The following is a 21,030-nucleotide window of genomic DNA, read 5'->3' as shown; positions in this document are numbered from 1 at the left end:
GCCCTTTTGGTTAGTCTGGATGATCTTGAGATGATGGGCTGAGATTTAGATTTCCAGAAACAGCCTCGTACTCCACCAGCAGTCATTAGTAAGGCCAGCCACAGAACAAAGTAGGGAAAACAATTTATTTAACATGCAGCAGAACAAATGCATTTGAGACATATTTACAGTACGGCTGTTCAGTATGAAGCTGGAACCTCAACCTACAAACAACATTCATGGTTTAATTTCCAAAGCTTGTAACAATGCATGTCCATACAGCAAAACGACAGGATCTTCCCATTTTGCTGTGCTGCACAAGCAATGCACTGCCCTTAACACTGAGAACAAAGCCATTCTTCAGAAAGCACTTGTGCTCTTCTGTCTTCCTCAAAGTCACAGTGAGATTCACATGTAGGCATCTAAAGCAGTGAAACCTGCTTCCTAAGGACACTACAGCACCTGGGCAGATTTAAATGGTTTAAGCAATACCCCTATGCCTACTGTGTCTAAAGTGCTGGCAAGACCATGTCTGAGGCAGAAAGAATTCCCTCCTTGTCCTCTATCCTATTCCATCACTTTAAAACTGCTGCTGCTTAGAGGATCCAAAAGACCTAGCCATCCTTGCCTGCCTTCTGCTTCAGGGAGCTGACAAGGCCATGATCCTTATGAGCCTCAGCCCAAGAGTTTATAGCAAGTTCCTTGGCCAAGCTTTGATCTCACCTTCAGGGCTTCTACAGCTGCCTGGAGCCCCTGATTAGGGCCTCGGGCCTTTCAGTCCACAGAGTTTTTGACTTCTAGTGTTTATTACTTGTCATCAGTGAAGAAAATTCAGCAGCTGTAAGCATCTGCCTAAGACAGATAGAAATAATTCAAAGCTGTATTTGCACTAATGGGTTTTATAGCTTCCATTAATTCCAGCAGCACTTTCTCCTCTGGAGTTTTCTTCTTACAATAGGCAGGGGGTCTCCTCCTGCATATTGATTTTCTCAGCACACTGCTCCTGTTCACAGTCATAAGAGCTGTTGCTTGATGGCACTGCTAGAAGTGCTGAGCATAGTCAGTGTCCAAGGACCCAGCCCTTCTGTGCTTTTGTCAAAGAATGTAAAAAAACCATTAATTTAAAACAGTGTCTCAAAGCTAGTTGAGGCATTGCTTGAGACTGGAAATCAAAAGGGAGAAGGAAGGGACTGCTGCAATCAAGTTTCAGTGATTTAAACCTAGTTTCTTGGTGACTGTTAGCTACAGGGGGTCAGGTCTTCTGACCCCTTTTAGCACAGAATACTTATATCCAACAAAACAGCTTTCCCCCTGTGGAGACAATTGCACTTAGCCACTTAATACAGGGAACAAATAAAAGAGGGTATTAAACCCAGCACATGCACCATCACAGCCCACTGGAGCCGTCTTTCCTTTCACTGTCCGCTTGTTTCTATTTAGACATTCTATAGCTCTATTATTTACATCTTGTATTTCATTGTACTCATTTCAATAGAACACAGTTCAACTACAATAATAATACTGCCCGCATGAGGGGACGTGAGAGGCCTCTCTCCTCATCCCTGGATTCAGTCGCTGCACCTGATTAGTGGTTGCAAAGACTCTTCTGCACTCTAGGTGCTGTCCTCCACCAATACTGACTGCTACTTTCCAGCCCTGTTGGGTTTACCTCCTCATTACACATTTCATCTTTTCTCCACACCACAGAATGCAATGAAGGCAGAAAAAAAAAACAGTGTAGCCATCTGCATACAAAACTCAGTGCCACTTGCCCAAAATGGACACAACAGAGAGGCAGCTAGCAGTATAAAATAAATATATCAACTAAATATACAGCAGTGTCACACAACACAGAGCTAGGGTCTGCTTACATGGGCTGTTGGTAATGAAATGGAGGAGGGAGAGGAAGGGAGCTAAGTGCCATTTCGGTGCAAAAAAAAAAAGCATTCCCTCACGGAGCCAGCATTATTGCTCAACATGCTTAGCTGGTCCAGTCTGGCACTGAGGAGGTAAAAGTCCTAGGGGGAGCAAGTGTAAGGGCTCTGCACTGAGGAAGCTCATGGTGGCATCATTACCCCACCAGCCTCTAGGTATCTCTGGACAGCAGGACAGGAATAAACCAACTAAATCCCCTTCTGTTGACAGGTCTCCCCTCAGAATACAACAACTTCAAGTTTAATTGAGTAGAAGGTAGAACCAGATTCACCCAGAGGCCAAGACAAAAGCAGCCAGCACTGCCTGTTACTGGTTGCCACTCAGTTCATGCTTGGCGTAAATGTCCCAGGACCCCTTCAATGTGGGGTAAAACATTCTGGACTAAAGCTACAAGCAGAGTGGTCAGGACATGTAAACGAAGCCGAACATCACCAGTGGATAGCATGTGTGTCCCTCCCCACGTCACATTCATTCCAGTCCTGTGGGATCCCTTCCTTGGTCCTGTCACGGAGTCTCTGGCAGTGTCCTAGGGTCATAGATGCCCCCACTGCTCTACCGGGGGAAACTGATCCACTTCGCCAACCTCTGTGCTGGGCTGGTCTCCCAGTGTGAAGGTCAGTCTGTATCTCAGTCTCACTTTCTCCTGCAGGAGAGAGAAAAAGCAAGAGCAACATGAGAACCGTCCTAAACGAAGCATTTGACTGTAATTGCTCTACAGAGACCACAAGGGTTCTGTTGAACATAGCAGGGGGAAGAGGGCCAAGGTAAGTCCATGGAGTATTTCCAGCTACCCGGCAAACATGAGTTATTTACCTATTAGCTTTGTAAACCACAAGAGCATTGTTAAACGTCAGGAGAAAAGCATAAATGACCTGCAGTAGTAGTTCAGTAGTCTGCCATACATATGTGGCCATCACCCATAGCTCAACTGCTCTCCAGCGAGCCTGAAGTACATGCTTTAATGCTGCTGGAATATTTTGACATCTTCAAACTCAAACTCCTCATCATGTGGAGGAAGATAAAACACAAAAGCTCCTGCTCTGAAAGTTCCCAGTAAACAGTAAGAAAGGGATGAAACCAGTCCTTCAACGGGGGATCTCCACGTGCTTTACAAAGGGAAAGTTTTTCAGCAAGCTGCCAGACCCACGTGACATTTATCATTTTGGATCTCACAACTTTTAGCCTTAAGGCCCTTTTGTTGTAGTTCTCAACTAGTAACATTTAGATTTATTGAATTAAAAATTACTTCAGCATACCACTTCAAGCTTCATGGAGCAGGCTACTTCAATGAATAATCACAGCAAGACTTCCCCAGAAAAAAAAAAACCACTTCTGGCACAGCTACCCAAATGCTTCCACAGCATGATCAGCAGACAGGAAAGGTTTAACCATGTCCTTGTTTCACTGGTGACAGGTACCTCTCATAACATCTCAAAGAATAAGGGGAAGAACAAGACCCGACATTAGTCTGTTGGTTCAGGTCTGACAGGCTACAGCCTCAATACAGCAAAAGTTTTTCTGCAACACCAGCTAATTTAATATCACTCCAATTATCACCAAAGCGGGGGCACGTCCAAGGCACAAGAGGGCCAAGACAAGTTCCTGATGGAACTCTGACTGTTCTCCTTTAAAGCTGAGCCCTATATGGCTGTTGACATTTTGCTGAAGAAACATAGAGGTCCTTCTCATACCTTTCCTTGCTGAAAAGGCCTGTTGGGGAACCAGTCTCTCTCTAGCCCTGAACTGAAAACACCACTAATACACTCCTGCAATGACCACCTCTGGAAGGCAGGTTAAGAATAAACAGCTGTATCTGCTCAAATGTTTGGTGCAAACCCCCTGCAGAATTCAGTTTACATGAAATTTGTCTGACAAGAACAGGATAAATCCCACTTCATGACAGACTGCCCCCTCTCACCTTCGTAGGATTTGCCAGAAGCATGACTTGAGTGATGGCGGCAGGCGGCTGGATGGGATTAAATGGAGACAGCTCTGTGCCAGAGGGTGGCTGTAACTTCACTTTCATGGACTGCAAATGAAAAAGAAAGCGGAACCTCAGGGAATATGTTCTGCCTTGGGGACAATGAGAGATGTACGCACAGGCTGGCAAGTTAATAGCACACATCCCAGCTGAAGAGAATTAATCCAAATGGGAGGATGAGGGAGACAAGAGCCAGTCCAACGTGCACAACATGATACACAGATTGACAAATTAGCCCAGAGTGGATGCACTGGCCAGCTAAATCCCAACAGCTCCTTCTTGTACAAGTGCTCTCGTGGCAGAGGTTTTAATGCAGATGCTTTCACAATGATAGGAAGATCATAGCCAAGATTCAAAACATGAATCAGACATCCAAAATTAGCTGGGAGAGGTAGCACGAGACTGGAATATATTTTCAGATTTAGGATGTCTTTTAGAAACTGATTCCCACAGACCTCAAGGATGGCACTATCCATGTAACAGTCCTGTCACTGTGCTGAGCAGGATTGATCTTAGATGGCAAGAAAAAGAAAACACTCAACTGCAGTGCTTGATTTATCCTATTCAGCATTTTCTGGCTCTGAGAACTGGAAACAGGCAGAACCGAGCCAACAGAAAGGCAGAACCAGGGAGGCTGTTCCACCCAAGTCCCCAAGTTCACACCCAGGCCTCCCTGAACGTGCAGATTCATGTTGTCCTGCTGCACACCCCTACCTTCGGTACAGCAGCCTGCAGCACAATGTTCTTCACGGGAAGCGGTGCTGTGTTCAGCATTGACACTACGACGACGAGCACATCCGACCTTCCTGGTGGGCACTCCCTGGCAAAGTGCAAGAGGATCCGGAAACCGTTCTTGTCATAGGCTGTCACTGGGAGGGCACTGCCTGACGCAGAGAGAGAAGGGGAGACAAATGCAGGCTTATGCTGCAGAAGACAATTTGTAGCAGTGTTAGGCAACCTCACCATTTGCCTGGAACATTTCATTTTACAACCCTTTTCTCTGCTTGATGACCTTTGTCAGAAAGCTTTGCTTTTAAAAAAAACATTCAGAGAAAGGTGAAAAACCTGAGATACTTACTGGGTTTAATGGATTCCAAGGGAACATGGACGTTGGCCAAAGAAATTTCAGGTGCTTTCATGGGACTGCCTTGCTGCTGGAATGATGCTGACTGGAAGAGAGGGCTTCCTGAGCCAGCAGTGCAGCTGCTTGGGAAAGGAATTGGAGGGGCTCCCGGGGCAGTGACTGGCAGCCCTGCAGGGGCTATTAATGGGGCAGAGGTGGAAGTGGCTGGCAAAGTAACCCCAGGGAACACTGAGGATGTAGCCATGCCTTGGGTGACAGTCCTGGAAGGGAGACAGAAAAAACATGGAAAATTGAGCTGAATGTGAAGCAGGCATTTCACCATAAACCCTGAGATAACAGAATATCAAAACAAAGCAGTGGCCTGCAACCAGGTTACAGTCTGGCAGCTCAGTAAGGCCTCATGTAAAAAGCAGAGCTACGTGGAAAGTTGTGGTGGTGGAGATACAGGCATCGCTCTCTCCAAGTCAAGAAGGCAGAGCCCACCTTGGCAAAGGTAGGCAAGGCTAAGATTGGCAAAGGCCTCTCTACCGTAGCAGTCTGCTCGGCCTAACAGCTGCTCGCTTACATGAGGGAATAGCACAGCCCTGCAGGAGTAAACAGCTGCTGTGTTCTACCCAGCAGTGCCTGCCTTTCCCTGCTGGAGGTAGGACTCTCGTATTAGTTTGTAAATCGAGGCTCTCAGAGAAGAAAGATCCCAATCAAAAATTCCTACCAAACCAGAGCGTTCAATGCGTCTGTCTCTGAATGTGTCACTCTGCAGCTGGCTTTGCTCCCTAACCACAGAAACAAAAGTCCAGGACTGTTAGTTACCCTTTGGCTTCTTCAAGAAGTTGTCCCAGTGCATCCATCTTATTGGACATATTATTTCCCACAGCTGAGCTGAAGTACCCAGGAGCAGCTGGCATAGTCTTAGGAGGCCCCACAGGGGCAGCTGGTCCAGCAGAGAACACAAATGGGGCCGAGTTTGGCGCAGGGATACTGGGAGCAGTCTGAGAGGCGGCGAAAGCAGAGGGCAGCGTCACTGACGTTCCACACGCAGTCTGTGATTTGTGATGGAGAAGAGGGTTCCCTGCAGCGTTGCAAGCAACAGTCCCCATCTTTGGGCCAAAGAAATCCAGGTCCAACTGGTCATTCTGCAAGAGAGGGCAAGTAGATGCTCTAAATCACTGCCGCCCTCTGTGGCAGAGGTGGCACTGTTACAGAGGGAAGATAGATTTACCGCAAAAACAGGTGGTAGGTGGCAAGCAGCAAAGTCTTTGGCCTATGTCAGGACTACATCTGATCTGTAATTTAAGCAAAGGAAGTGCTAACATCATGGGGGACAGACTGGAAACTGAGAAAGCCATGCTCAATAGAGGGCTATCTACTCTGTTCAGACACAGCTATCCCAGATCTTGGGGCTAGGCTAGATTTCCCCTCAGAAACAGTTGTGCCTCTGCCTGTGCATGTGACCACACGCTTCTCTGAGGTGACAGTGCGTGTCCTGAGACCTCCCACAATGACAACCCCCCAGAGAGAAATTCCCTCCTTTGTACCTCAAACATGCTCCACTGGTTGTTTTCTGATGTCTCCTTCACTGTTGCAGGGGCTGGATCATTCAGGCCTGAAAGCAAAAATAACGAGTAGGTAACTGAAGGAGAAAATGAGTTAGATGTCATCCCTTGGCAGTTGTTTCAGTACCAAACTACTTGATTCAACTCTACCAGAACCCAAGAACCTGATGAAAGACTGAAACTTATTGCAAGTCTATGGTGAGAATGACAGCACCGGGAGCCAACAGACAAACCCTGCACGTGGCTCTCCTAACCCTTCTCATCTGCAGCCTCCCCTGCTGTTCACATCAGGGCTCTACAGGTAGCTGCTCCGCAGGCTCCCGTAAGCAACCCCTCAAAAACACCTTGCTCTTTAGCACAGCTGCTAAGTCAGTTGCGAAACCTGAACCAAACGGCAGCAGGGGTATGCTGCATGTCCAAGCACCCACTGAGATCAGACTGTGATTACATTCAGCTCAATTTACTTGCAGCCTACTCTGGGAACATCAGGTTTTTTTAATACTGGCTCAGACTAGTTTTATAATCACAGTGATGCAGAAGAGTGTCTCAGAAATCCCCTGGACTTCTCCAGAAATAACAGACCTGAGGACACAGAGGGCTGACCAGAATTAAAGCAAGGAACGATATCCCAGTATTCATGTTTTGTGAATGGCACATACCACTGATCCCAACTGCTCTTCTGAAACACCAGGCTCCCTCAACCCTCCCTCAGCATGCATTGGACCTGTTACACAACTGGAAACTTCAGACAGGCTCCACCAAGATCCAGGGCAGCATGAGGACAGCTTCCAGGAGTTAACTAAATAACCTGCTGGATGAGCCAAGAGCAGGAGGAATCGGGTGTGGTAGAAATCAGAGGCATCTCATGCTCCTTTTAGGCATGCTACACGCACAGTCAGCCCTTACACTCATGCCAGAGGAAAGAAGTGGACTTTGTTAGGCATGGATTGAGTAGCCCTTCTCTGGGCCCCTCAGTTTCTTACCTAAGCACAGAAGTTCCTCATCCAGCAAGGAGAGGGAATTGGCCGTGCTGCTCTGCTGAGCGGGTGCGGCTTCCACTTGGCTAGAGGAACTGCTCCGGGAGTGAGCGAACGTCTGGGGAGGAGGCGGGAGAATGGGGATTTCTGCTGGGGGGGGAGCTACGGGGGGGGCTGGCGTCAGTGTGGTGGGTGGCATTGGAGGTGGCGGGGTGCTAGTGACGTCCAGTCCAGCAAGGTCAATGAGGGTGTTGAGATTACTGGTGGAGTCACTCCCTGCAGCGGACAGGAGAAGAGCGCTACTAGGAAAGAAGGCAAAAGGCTCAGAGCAAGCACAATGTACAGAAGAAACTATCAGAGAGATGGTTTAGGTAACATGGTTCCCATTTAATCATTGCTTATGGCTCCTTATAACAGAGGAAACCCAAATATTTTCCACCTAACCATTTGCTGTCCACAAGCTGCTTAAATCAACCCAGATACTTGGGAAACATCTGTCCAAAAAGAAATGCGCATTTTAGCCACTGCTCTTTCCCCAGCACTTCTCGTAGCATAGTTTGCAGGCTTTTCTAAATCTTTTGAGCCCACATGAGACTCTGTGAGATCCTAGAGACTTCTGATAAACATAAGCTACCAGAGAGCTAGAGAGTCAAGGGAAATAAATTACTTTCTGTCTGGGTCTCGAATTCCCTTCATATTTATAACAGTCTTGTCCCAAACAGACTTGTCCCATAATGCTGTCAGCATTATGTATTTATTCTACTGCTTTTTATCCAGAAATATCGAAGTGACTCCCAAGTGGTGATTCTGCCGCACAAAACACATCCAGAGCTTTCAGTGGTGAAACTGAAGTGTAAAGTGGGTCACTGGCCTAACTTCACACATGGAATTGCTGGCAGAGCCAGGAACAGGACCCCTGGCCTGGCTCCCACTCCCCTGCTCTTGTCCTCTAGATAAAGTTGTCCTCTTTTTATATGTCGCCATTAAGAGACAGGACAAAGGTGGAAAGGAAAACGTATGAGAACTTCCAGCCACACAAACTGTTCAGAGTCACTGACCTTATCTAACGTTTCAATAGCAATCAACCAGTAAAGGAAAATCCGAAGCCCCAGCACTGTTGCTCGTGTCCAGAATTGTTTATCCATCAACGCATACTGCTTGGGAGCTGTCTTGTCCCCCTTTGATTCACTGACTGGTGGCCAGAAGAACCATCTGTACCCTACTTAACCTCACTTAATAGGAAATGTTGCCCAAAAGATTTAAAATTGCAGGATCCAAAACAAAACAGTTTGTTTCTCAGGAACTCACCTTCTGCTATAGACATCGCAGGGAGATCCACTTCACCATTGACTACTTGCCCCTCAATTATTTTTTTATAGGAATTTATCACACGGGATAAATTGTCACTGGCCTGCAGAATATCTCCTACATGCAAGAGAGAGAAAAACGACCTCAAAGACTTCAGTAACTTTGCTTTCACTCATGCTGTGAATACTCAGTTATCAGCTAAATAATTAACAAGAAAAAAACCACAATTATTTGGCTGTGAGTTTCATTACTCTGTCGGTACCATCCTTCTCTAAGAAAGACGCTGACCTTGCTTGTACCATAGGGACTGCAGTAGCAATGAGCATGACTCCAAGGCTTTGTTCCCCACAGTAACTCCCTTCTCCTTCCAAAGCAGCACTTGTCTCCCACATTACCTCCCCAGGCCTCCCTAGCCATCAACTCTACCGTCTACCTTGCTTGAATTTAAATGATAAGCATAAAGAGGCATGAATCTTGGCTTTTATCTGCTTGTTCAAAGCAAAGTGAATCCATAGCGGAAGAGGCATCTTTACAGCAGCTGTTCCCTTATACAACCTTGCACAGTCACAGGTCACAACAGCAGTCAAAATGGAGAAGTGTGGTTTATTTTACCCAAACTGCTGTCGTTATCCTCTGTCTCACTGGCCAGCTTGAATAACGTCCGTCTTTTGGTTTCACACCTTTCACAGAGCTCCTGGGAAGAGAGATTAGGACAAAGGGTCTCATCAGCCAGAGGCTACTGTCAAGAAATCCAGTCCGCACAGAATAACTCCCCAAGTGTGGAAAGCCCAGAACAGAGAAACCAGACTCCCTGGGCTGAATGTCCTAGTGTAGCTGGACAACCAAGACCTTCTGTCCCTGCCCTATTAATGGGCCTGTGAAGCATTACATCAGCCTGGGAATCTAAACATGGTCTCTACTTTCAACACAACATCTCAGTCCTCCCTCACTGTCCAGTTCTCTTCATAGTCCGAAAGTGTTGTGTTCCTTCTATTGCAGCAGTTCCTGAAAGCCCAAGGAAGAGCAGAACTGTGCTTCAGGCTCTATGCCTCTAATCAGAGTCTTCAACCACCTGAAGGAAAGGTGGCAGGAAGGAAATGCTGTTATCCTAATTTACAGGCAACAAACCAGTTTCTTAAGCTTTTTACCATCATTTCAGGAACTTACTGTTAAATACATGTATAGCTTTAATTTCTTAAATTAGCTATAGTGCGACTCTTCAAGGCCCTGGGTTTATGCAACCATCCCTGGTGTCTGTTTTGATTTTCATCTTCTTGACCATCTCCCATGGTCCTTATAACACTAACTAAAAAAACTCTTCCTTTGAAGGGAAGGATGTTTTTTCTGCCTGGTTCAGCCTTCAGTGTATTCATTCAGAGTGCTGCGAGGGACAATTATTAACTGCAATCAGTGTGTCCTAGTAGGAGCAGGAACTACAAATTGCAGCTTCTCAATCCTGCTACACTGCATCTTTGGCGAACTGCTGTACCTCACTTCTCCCATGCGCAAAACAGAGCTATTTCTCATTGTCCTTGAAAGGCACTGAGTCTTTGGTGAAAGGTGTTAAAAACACGATTATTTTCTTTCCTGCTGTTTCCAATGACTGCTCTTGTTTCTCGTCACTGCTCTCCATTTTACTGCACTGTTTTTATTGATCTTTGCACAGCATTACAATCTGGAAGAAGAAAAGACTGACTGCAGGATTTCTGGGAAGAAGGAGCAGCTCAGACCCACCTTCATGAGCTCCCTATCAGCCTCTGATGAATCCTCTTTGCTGTAGTGAACCAGCATCTCATTCAGCAGCTTCACATTGTTATTCACTTCCTCCAGCGTGTGCATGCGTTTTGTCACTTTTTGTATCCGAGCCTCATCCTTCAGAGTGTAAAAGAGACACATAAAAAGTGAGTTTTCCAGTAAGGTTCACAGTATCACAGCAGCACGTGTTATCTGTAAATCATGTCAAGTAATGTGTATTTAAGGTTGAACTAGAAAAAAAATGTCATTTCCCATTCATGTGAAGCATTACTTATTCAATTATCTCTTCACCACCATTCTAAAATTTTGGGAAATCCCACAATTCTAATATGTCTCATTAAATAGATTTTAATGAATAACTACACAACCAAAAATGGAACTGTTCAAAACAGTATTTTCTCAAAAGTTCCTTTCTGAGCTTTTCAGAAGGTGGGTTTGTGGGTTTTTTGGGGGGAGGGGGGGGATGTGTTGTCCTTGATGATATTTTATGAAAAAGATACATATGAAACCAAACATTTACTAGGAACAGCCAATAATCTCTGGTAGAAAATGTCCAGCCGCTTCTGATTTGAGATTCCAACCAAAAACACAGGAGACTGCCCTGGGTGAAGAAGCTTTACGGAAACATGATTTCAATAACCTATACACCCTCTTCAGTCTAGAAGCTATACTCTCTTTTGCCAGAATCACGGTGAGTCATTTCCTGGACTCCAGGGTTTCTAATAACCGTCATGGGTGGATGCATCACAGCTCCACAAACAGGAAGGTGTTTCCATGAAGCCTGCTTGTGAGAAGACCCAGGCTGACGACTCAGTCCTCATTAACCAGGGATAGTACTGCAATGCTCCCACCAAACCACAACATGAAAAAACTTCTTGAGTGATGAGAATGCAGTTAATTTCAACATGCCATTCAGTCCTTGCCCCTTCTTGCCCTGTCCTCTAACACCAACACCAACTGTAGACATTTTTGCGATACAAACATCTCCCACTTGTGATCTAGTCAAAATTACCAACTCATTCATCTCACACAGAGCCCTACTAAGTTATCAGATGGCACTCCCTTACAACACTCACCACTTGGAATAAATGGGAGTTAGTTGACTTAGAAGTTTTTAAACAAAACAAAACAAAAACCCACAAGGCTGGATGTCACTGCCAGACAGTCTCTTTCAGTCCCTGAGGCTTAACTAAGGAATTCACTAATGCAACGCTCTTGGAGCCTGAAAAACCCAAGTTCTGCCATTCACACAATCCTAAAGCTTTCCACCAGTTTGGGGTCAAATTGTTTAAACCTGCAAAGCAGGCTGCTGACTGGGATCAGTCCTACAGGAATTTCTTACCTCTTTTACCATGGATTTTATAAGCTTGTTGGCCTCTTGTAAATCATCTGGGTTTTTGCTTTTCAACAGCTTGGCTAGAAGCTGTAAGATGAGAGGAGAACATTCAGGAAACAAGGAAAGACCTTTTAGCACAGGGAAGCAGCAAGAGGAATTTAAGTGAACAATTCAGGGAAAAGAGATATAGCCCACTATTACAAAGCTTACACTGCTGTCACAGTGACTTCAGCAGGAGTCATTTAGGCTTTACTATTTTATGTGAGTTACTACATTCTTACTTCTGTACAGGACGAATAGTGTGAAATCTCAGAGGCTTTTGACACCAGACCAGTATTCCTCCTGCACATCAGTTCTGGCACTGTCCGCGAATAACATTCTCTGCCTTCTAGTACTACACCTGGATGGCACTTTGACCAGGAATACCGACATAATCGTAACATAGACAAGGTCTCAGCTGGGATTTCAGGTTAGGTGGATGGACAAAGCAGTCATAATCAAACCTGGGAGTTCTGTGAAAATACAGAACACCTCCCAGAAAATAAAAGCTGAACTAGTACATTTTTCTTCCTTATTCCAAATGTGCATTAAGTAATCACTTTTGGTCAGTGATTATGATACAAGTCTTCACTATACCTTGGATTTCTCCTCATCATCAAACACAGGGTTTTTGGGACGAGGTGGTGGAGAAGGAATCAGGGTTCTGTCTGCAGGAATCACAGGATCAAACATAACGATCCCTGAAAGCAGAGAGGGAACCCACATGGGTTTGCACATGCAGTCACACCAGGCAGTGCACCCCACTATTCACATGCTGCTATCAAAGTGAACAAGCAGCCAATCTGTCCATTGATACTGGCATGCCGTTCAATGAACAATACAGCATCAAAATCACTGAGCATGCTAGCTGGAAAAACAAAGAAAGTTTTCTTTACATAAAGGCCAAAACCCCAGCAACTGTGTTGCCATGTCCATACTGCTCCTCTAATAGCTCAGTATAATCAGTAACTCTCCGTTAGTTTTTTCCCCTTTCACATAAGCTGTTGAACCACCATGTGAAGCTCCAGACAATCCAGCTTTGTGCAAACTCAAGGGCATGAGATTCATTTGTATAAAAGAGCTGAGCAGGAAAGCAGACAGTCATGCAAGATGGGGTGATATGCAGACTCCTAACCACGAAGTGGGGAAAGAGCCAAGCTTCATGTTCAAGTTCCATTGTCAAATCCCTAGATTTGTGCTCTAACCGGAAAGCTCTCCTAGGAGAGATTTTCTTTTGCGTGTTGAAGCCACAGGCTTCTCTCCTGTTTTTTTTTTTTTTTTTTAACCTTGCCTACACAAGGAATTTGTATCAGTTTAACTGAAGGTACAATTGTAAAGTGATCTGGTTAAAAGAATGCAAAAAGCTATGTGGAGGCTTTCATTTGGCTTTAAATTGCATTTGTATAAATCATTTAATAACTAACTCCAGGTAAACTAAAAAAGGCCATGCAAAAAGGCCAAAACAAAAGCATTTACAAGGTGTTTAGCTAATTTAATTAAAAAAAAAAAACACCCAACCCAGCCCAAGACATTTAAATATAACTAGTAGCTTTCCCAAAGTTTCAGGGAGTTTTTGCCTTGTTCTACCCTCTCTCAGAGCTTGCCTTGACCCCCCAACGTGATTAGAAGCTGCACATTTTGTGACACTCCTGCTTACAAGCACAGGCTGGGGAGAATGCGTGAATGAACAGCTTACTTCCTACCTTGTCGCTTCAGCATGTAGTAAGCATCTTTGATTTTGGATTCTTCCGGCAGCGCCACTGTCCAGCTATACAGCAATTCAATGACTTTGGTTTTCACCTTCTCCGAGACCCGGTCTCCCAGGTACTGAGAGTGGGGAAAAGTAATGATCAGAGCACAAAAAACAGCTAACAAATGCTCTTGAATATAGGTTGATATATGCAATGAGCCAGACAGAGCACTGCAACATTTTGGATGCTGCTTGTAGCTTAGGGAGGCCAGACAAAAGTAAATACAGTAGTAAGGCAACAAGTCAGGGACTAACCTTTGGAGAGACAACTTTTATTAACTCATTTAAAAAGCGAAACTTCCCCACTTCATTATGAAATCTTCTCCCGCAATTCTTCATACAAGCTTCCAGCACCTGCATTCAAGTAACAGAAACGGGTGGTGAAATGAATGTCCCAAACGTACAATAACAGCATAGCTGCGCTCCGCTCATAGGGAAACTGAGGGACCTGTGCCAGTGAGGTAGGGATTCCTGCTCTGAGATGCAAGGTGTGAATCCACTTCTTAAGGAGTGACACACCAAGACAAGCTGGTCCTCCACTCTCAGCAATATATACAAGGGTCAGAGTTATCCCCCATTAGGGCTGACAACAGTGAACATAAACCTTGCCTGAAGATAAGAAACAAAAGCAGATGAAACTAAACCAGTTATTTCTGGCTGCTCTATTCTCTCACTGTCCACTGCCTTCCAGCAGAGAAGAACCACAGAGTTCAGCCCCAGAACTGGCCCCGGCTAACCCCAGTGACTAACACACATTGTGCTCCCCTTATACTCCACACACAAGATGTCAAATGATATATAACTGGATTTAAGAGAGGGGTAAGGACTACCTACTGTCAAGGCTTGGACTGCCTCCCATTCCTGTGGTGATTGGATTTTATGAGCCAGGAGTCTCACAGCTATCTGTGGCCTGAAACAAAGCAGATGCCCATTATAAACAAAGCAGGCAAACACGCTGAGGGATTTTCAGACTTTCACAAATTCTACTGTTTAAATGAGAGGTGTTTCACATGATTAAAAGGAAATGCCATTTAGTACTTCTCATCTTTACATCAGTGTACAACAGCTCACAAGAAATCTTCAGGGCACCTCGGAAAGCTGGGGTGTTTACATGTACAAAAGGAAGCAGAAGCTGGCAGCCTGGGCCAGCAAAGCCAGATTCCTCCTCGGGAGAGGCCCAACCATCCGCAGTATGGTCCCAAGGAAATCACTTCATCCCTCTGTGCATTAGTTTCCTTTTTCTAGGAGAGGACATTCCTTCCTGACCTCACAGAAATGCCAGCAGGTTTCCCAGTTAAGCCTTGTAAAGGTTTCAAAGATGCGAAGCTCCATCAAACAGTAAGAGTTATAAACCCATTTTACAGACTGAAAAACAGAATCAGTTTGGCTAGATGAGAGCTCCACAGCTACAGAAGTTGGCATAATAGGCAGATTCAGAATTTTCCTAGTACTCAGTCTGGGTTTAAACCATGCTGCCTTTCACAGAAGAGAAACCAAACTTTGCAGCATCTTGTTTCTTTTGTAACCAGATCTTCCTTGTGATATCAGTGTATATATAAAAGAAAATATGAAACTTCAGTAACGAAAGGACAAATTTCACACTACGAACGTTAAGCTATAACATTCCTAAGTTTAAGTGCTTGGGACACTCACCCTTCAAGTTCTTTGTTGATCTGGTCACAGAATCCAATGATGTATTCCCAGTCTTCTTGCCTGTTAGATGGGTTAGTGGCTTTATCTTTGGTAAGGAAAAGAGAACATATTACCAACTGAGCAAAAGAAACAAAATAAAAGGTCATGCATTTCCTAGAGAAAAGCATTTGGCATCCACTGCCAACTATGAAAAAGGAGAAATAAGTTTACATGTGGTATATCTGCCTGCCCGGGGTGGTCAGGGGGAAGGGTGTACCCAAGTCAAGCCGTCCAAATATCTAGGAAGAATCACTGCTTTCCAAAAAGCAGACGCCAAACCTCAAGTACTCATAAACACAGTGTTTTCATACTCTAAACAAGAGTACAACAGAAAATATTTGAGCTCACACAGCCTCCCTCTGCCTGAAATGCTCTCTCTTTCTATTCAGCTCTAACACTAAACTACTTAAAGGTTAAACCCTTATGCTTTCTACATAGGAAATCCTTTTTGCTTTCCCTGAGAGTTTTGTAGAAGCAAGAGCTGGGATATCTGGTGTCTAATATAAGTCATTTAGCATTGACACTTGTTTTCAGACTGCCAGCTGATTTGTTAGATGCCTTAGCATTTCTCCTGGGAAATAAGGACCAAAATTTATTATTATGCATTCAGCTGTTCTTGCAAGTAATAAACACCACAGCCTGGACCTGATCAGGAAGTCAAAGCCTGGATGCTCAAACTGAGAGACCGATGCTTTACCGACTGGGCTATTTCAGGCTCTTGAAGGATCCTCCCTCAGGCACTAGGATCTTGCTTATTGTACTGACTGTACAATACGCAAGCTATCAAAATCTATTTTTATTACAAATGTATCTTCTCTACATACTTTACCTAATTCTGATGGAGCACTGAGTTTACAATAGACAAGATTCGTGCTTTAACCTAATTTTCCAGCTGAGATGACTGGACATGATGTAGTAGATTTTTTTTTTTTTTTTTTTTACTGTAAGGAAAGCAACAACACACTGTCGCTATATATCTATGGCATAGGGTGTAAGAAGTATTCCCCAAAATTTAAATACAACAGAGATCAATACAGAAAAGAAAATATTATTTAGCAAGATAGCATAAAGCAGGGGATGAAAGACAGGAAAAAAACAGCAAACATGCCTGTACTTCAGTCATATAGGGAAGCATAATAAAAATCCATGCATGTTACATTACAAACTGTCATTTTTTATCATCATTAGAACATAACCTTTTTCCTTTTCATAGGCAGGTAAAAACAACAGCTGCCAAATGAGTACTCTGAAACCTCTCTTTTAAATTGCATCTTAGTCCTCTTACTGTAGCAGTCCTACAAGGTTTGCTTTGCTCGGCTTTTCTCCCTCACAGGAGAATAGCCATAAAACAATTTTGTAAATTGTTCCATGCATTGCATCTGTAGGATACTCTCCATAGGTGGATCTATGCCAAGCTGTTTACTTTCATGGGGCCCTCAGTAAGCAAAAGACGGCATCCAAGACGGACTAACCATAGGATCGCATCTTGCTGTACTAGCTAAGCTACCAAGCTACTTTCTGAACTCAAGAGATTTAAAGGAGGCTTAGTTTCAAAAGCAGCTGCTGCAGAGCCAAGCAACTCTTAAAACATATGTGGCACTCAGTCCTTACTACCACATTTGCAACTGCTAAACACCCTGGAAGCATCATGAAAAAATGGACTTATAACAACCTAAAGCCTTGTCAGGCAAGCCAAATGGCATCATGCATGGTTCAGCGCTCCAAAGCACCTCTGTTGCTTTGCACACCCAGAGAAAAGAAATAGGGTTGCTTGGCTGGAGTTAATGGAATGTATTTAATAACTACAGCAAGAGCACAAATAAGTAAGGGCACTCAGCTAAATGGGCTCTCTGTTGGTTGCACACCCTGAAATTAGGAGGGAGATCTGGTACAAACAGGAAAATGCAACCAACGTTTCCATGTCAAATGTTAATCTTAAAGCTGCTCTGAACATCTCCAAAGTTTCCTCTGAATGACACTAGGTTATTTAACTGTCTCAGTTTGGGCTCAGGTTCGTTGTATAAGCCTAATATTTTGCACCAAAAGCTCTCATATAAAGACAGTAAAGTTTCAGAAGGAGAGAGAGATTACTGAAGAGAGATGATGTTCCACATAAAGAATGTCCCTGTTTCTAACATTCATGAAATCTCCACTTGAAACCCTAGTTCATGAAAGCCAACATGCTTTATCAGAAGTCCTGCACTGGTTCTAAGGATTGATGTGTTGTGAGTACAGGTACCTAAACTGATTCGGGTACCAATCTTGGTACAGCCACATTAACTCGGCATCCTAGATGGGCTAGTTTACCTCGCTTAACCTTTTCAGGATGCCCCTACTTGAAGCTGCATCATGTCTATGAAGAGACAAGCTAAAAGCCTCTATTTTTATGCAGAACACTCAAAATGTAGGCAGCAAGCTCCTCCGCATTGCCTTATAAATATGCTTCAACCCCTACATGAAAGGACCGGTTCCAGGAAGGAGACTTCTGTGCTCTGGAATATTAAATCCTTGGCTTCTCCATTGAAACCACTAACAAAGGCCTGTTTGGTACCAGCTATAAAGTCTGGTTTCACGGGGACATTTGTCCACTAGGCCCCAGCCTCAAAACCCCATTTCACAGGGGCACTGGAGTAGCACTTAAGTAAATCTGAATTAGCAACCTGGGAACAAAAGGCTCTGCACTACCCCAGCCCTGGCACTGTCTATGCCTTAGCTTTTAGACACTGCTGCACTCAGAACACACACCATCGCTTCATACTTGACCTGCACTCGTTAGCTCTGCTAAGCCCTGAAACGCTAATGAGTCAACAACATTCAAATGCACCATTAGATGCGAAACAAAGGTGCTTATCTGCTTTATAGAGCAAGGACTCTGGAACGCAGAGAACCACAAAACATTCATTGACTGGTAATAAATGCTCATATTTTCCTGGGTTTAATTCCCTATTGAAAAGAGACAAAAGCTGACTCAGCAAAGGGTTTTCCCATATCAGGCTTGGCACACGAACTGGGCATCTCCAACCAAAGCATGTCGGAGTCCAGCGTTCATATTCTGCCTGCACCCCAGGGAGGAGAAGCAGGATGCTGACCCATGACAAAACACGGAAGAAAGAAACAATGACAATCATAATGTGTTTTATCCCTCTGCATCTGTTATACAGCTGGAGAATGCCTAAGCCTGTCATGAATGAGATACAGCGTCAATAAGCTTCTCTCTGGGTGCAGTAGCACAGGCGGCACTAAAGTTAAAGGATCCAGCTGTGTTTGTACAACTGACATTATTTTCTAACCTCCTCTTCTATTTCGAATAAGTGTAGGAGAAGAGCCTGCAGGCAGGGAGAGGAACAGAAAAGATCACCCACTCTCCTCCCAGCTGCCTGAAAGGAGATGGAAGAGGAAGCTGCTAGATCATCACAGGCTGAAATGCAGATCTCGTTGCAATACTAGGACGTGACAATGATGTTACTTCATGGGTCTATGCCTCCACTTAATGACATGAGACAAGGCAGCAAGAAAAGCTGCATACCACTGGTACAGAAGAGTCACTGGTAATAAGAAATTTTCTGTCTTTCTGTGACTGGAAAGTTGGTCTTTGCTTCTGTGCAATTCCGGCCCTTCCCTTTAGTAAGGGCAGAGCAGGTACACGCTCACAAGGTTAGCATTAGACACAGTCCATCTTTTTGATAGTTATAAGAAAAATAACCTCAGGAGGTCTGCTGAAAGCACTCAGATGCACCAGCCTGTGCACTTTGCCTTCCTGGTAGGCATGACTCCTCCAGCAATCCCTGTGCAGTAAATAATCTCTGCTCCCTCCAAGGGGAGGGGCTGTATAATCACACCAGCACAAATCACTGGAGCAGTGACCAGGCATAAATGTATCATCCTAAATGACAGCAACACTCAAGCCTCGAAAATCGTGTACAGCTCCGCAATCAGGCTCACTGCAATAGAGGCAGACACAATTTCTCGCAGTGAGGAAGGCCTCTGCGACGCTATTCCTCAGCATCCGTTCCCGTGACAGGCTACGCTACTGCTCGGGCAGCGGAGCCAGCTCCTCTCTTAACTTCCACAATTAACAACAACAAGAAAAAACAAGACACAAAACAAACAGTCAGGAAGTTGTCCATGCTACACAGCCTAAAATATCCTTCTCATCAGAGATATTTTCACACGCAAACCGACTTCGGTGAGTCAGTTCTCCTCAGAGGAAAAGGAAGGGGATGTGGGTGTTTCTTCGGGTGTCTCGCTGGCTACAATTAAAACACAGAAGGATACTGACAAGCTGGGGGAGGTCAGGGGAGGAGCAAAAGCCATCAGGTGACACAAGGCATTGATCTAAAACCAGAACTAAGAGCTAAAACCATAGCTTAGCCAACAGCAGACGATAATATCATGTACGTATTTGAGTTTTATACTAAAATACCAAGTAAGAACAAGAATTACTTCATCATGTTTAAGAAGCTATAATTCGAAAAGCATAACAGAGTTTATACTCTAAGGTGTTCAGGGTAACAGCTGCCTTTTGCTCTTTGCATAGTGCCCAACTAGTTAAGAACTTTACTCACTACTACAATCAAATAAATGTGTTAAAAAAAAAAAAAAAGAAAAATCATCCAGGGAACAAGCTGGTGATCCGCAGGATAGCCTCCCCAGGGAAAGCAGGAGAAACCCCTGTACTGGGAATACATGAGAAGCAATTACTGTTCTTATTGACTTATGCATGAGCCACTTCGAGATTCCTTAGTCCTAGGTCAGGACGGCACAGTGCTGGTGCTGTATAACTTACGTTATATTACATTAACTCATAGGAACTACCGATAAACACACAAAGAAAAAATCCTCAGCAACGGCTGCGAGATGGACAAGCCGAAATCTCTTGTAATGTTTAAGATTCTGCAATAGCAAATTATTTTTTCTTAATAAAGGCTTTTTAAATACTCCAGTCTGCAGCAGTTTTTCAATGGAGACCCACAACTCTTACCCCGAAATCGCAGCTGGGCACAAAGCAGAATCCGTCTGCAGGAAAAACATGGTTGTATAACACAGGAACACAACCCTAATTGTGGCATTACTACGGCTCTCAGCCTCACAAGCAGCACCAAAGCAGCGCATCTGGCTAACGGAAATCCCGGCGAGGGAAGAAGGGGAAGAGGGGGACCGCGAAGCCTGGCCATGGCCTGGGGGCGCGGAGGCACAGCGGCCACGGACCTCCCCGCTCCCGACGATTTCAACGAGCAAACTGCTGACGAAGGGCCCGAGCGGCTGCTGCGCCCCTGCACCTGCGGGCCGGGTCCCTCCTGCAGCGGGGCCGCCGGCCAAGGGCCCCCGGCGGCGGCGACCGCCGGCAGAGGCGGCCTCACCCCGCGCCCTGCCGCGGGCGGCGGCGAGGCTGGGGGGCCCCGGGCTGAGGGGAACCGGGGCGGAGCGGGGCCGCGGTGAGGGAACCGAGGGCGGAGGCCGCGGGGGGCCCGGGCTGGGGGCCGGCGCCGAGGGGCGCGCGGGGCCCCGGGGCCGCTACTCACTCAGCCACGACTCCAGGCTCTCCCCTTCCGCCTCCGCCATGTTGCCGCCGCGGCCCGAGACTCCGCCCCGGCCGCGCGAGAGCCGCGCCGAGCCCCGGGGGAGGTGGCGGTGGGGGCCG

At 45.3% G+C, this 21,030-nt stretch overlaps 1 protein-coding gene across 3 annotated transcripts; it reads right to left on the bottom strand.

The window, feature by feature from the left end:
* Window positions 1-111: 111 nt before the first annotated feature.
* On the bottom strand, window positions 112-21,021 carry GGA3 (golgi associated, gamma adaptin ear containing, ARF binding protein 3). Of its 3 annotated transcripts, none has more exons than XM_064522603.1 (17): window positions 20,912-21,021; window positions 15,351-15,435; window positions 14,532-14,607; window positions 13,953-14,051; window positions 13,651-13,774; window positions 12,545-12,648; window positions 11,915-11,995; window positions 10,552-10,689; window positions 9,430-9,511; window positions 8,818-8,934; window positions 7,516-7,785; window positions 6,515-6,582; window positions 5,790-6,112; window positions 4,974-5,239; window positions 4,610-4,779; window positions 3,833-3,943; window positions 112-2,557 (listed from the first exon to the last, which is right to left on the bottom strand). In XM_064522603.1, exons 1-17 carry the CDS (start codon window positions 20,949-20,951, stop codon window positions 2,447-2,449), a joined length of 2,265 nt encoding a protein of 754 aa, XP_064378673.1. In that variant the 5' UTR covers window positions 20,952-21,021; the 3' UTR covers window positions 112-2,446. The 3 variants fall into 3 exon arrangements, with proteins under 3 accessions (XP_064378673.1, XP_064378674.1, XP_025954638.2); XM_064522604.1 differs by having other exon boundaries at window positions 15,351-15,410; window positions 20,912-21,012; XM_026098853.2 differs by lacking the exon at window positions 20,912-21,021 and adding an exon at window positions 20,371-20,703.
* Window positions 21,022-21,030: the final 9 nt, after the last annotated feature.

Source organism: Dromaius novaehollandiae, chromosome 18 (assembly GCF_036370855.1).
Source record: "Dromaius novaehollandiae isolate bDroNov1 chromosome 18, bDroNov1.hap1, whole genome shotgun sequence".
NCBI classification, from domain to species: domain Eukaryota; kingdom Metazoa; phylum Chordata; class Aves; order Casuariiformes; family Dromaiidae; genus Dromaius; species Dromaius novaehollandiae.
The sequence above is the reverse complement of the archived record's forward strand: the minus strand, read 5'-3'. Positions and strand labels throughout refer to the sequence as shown.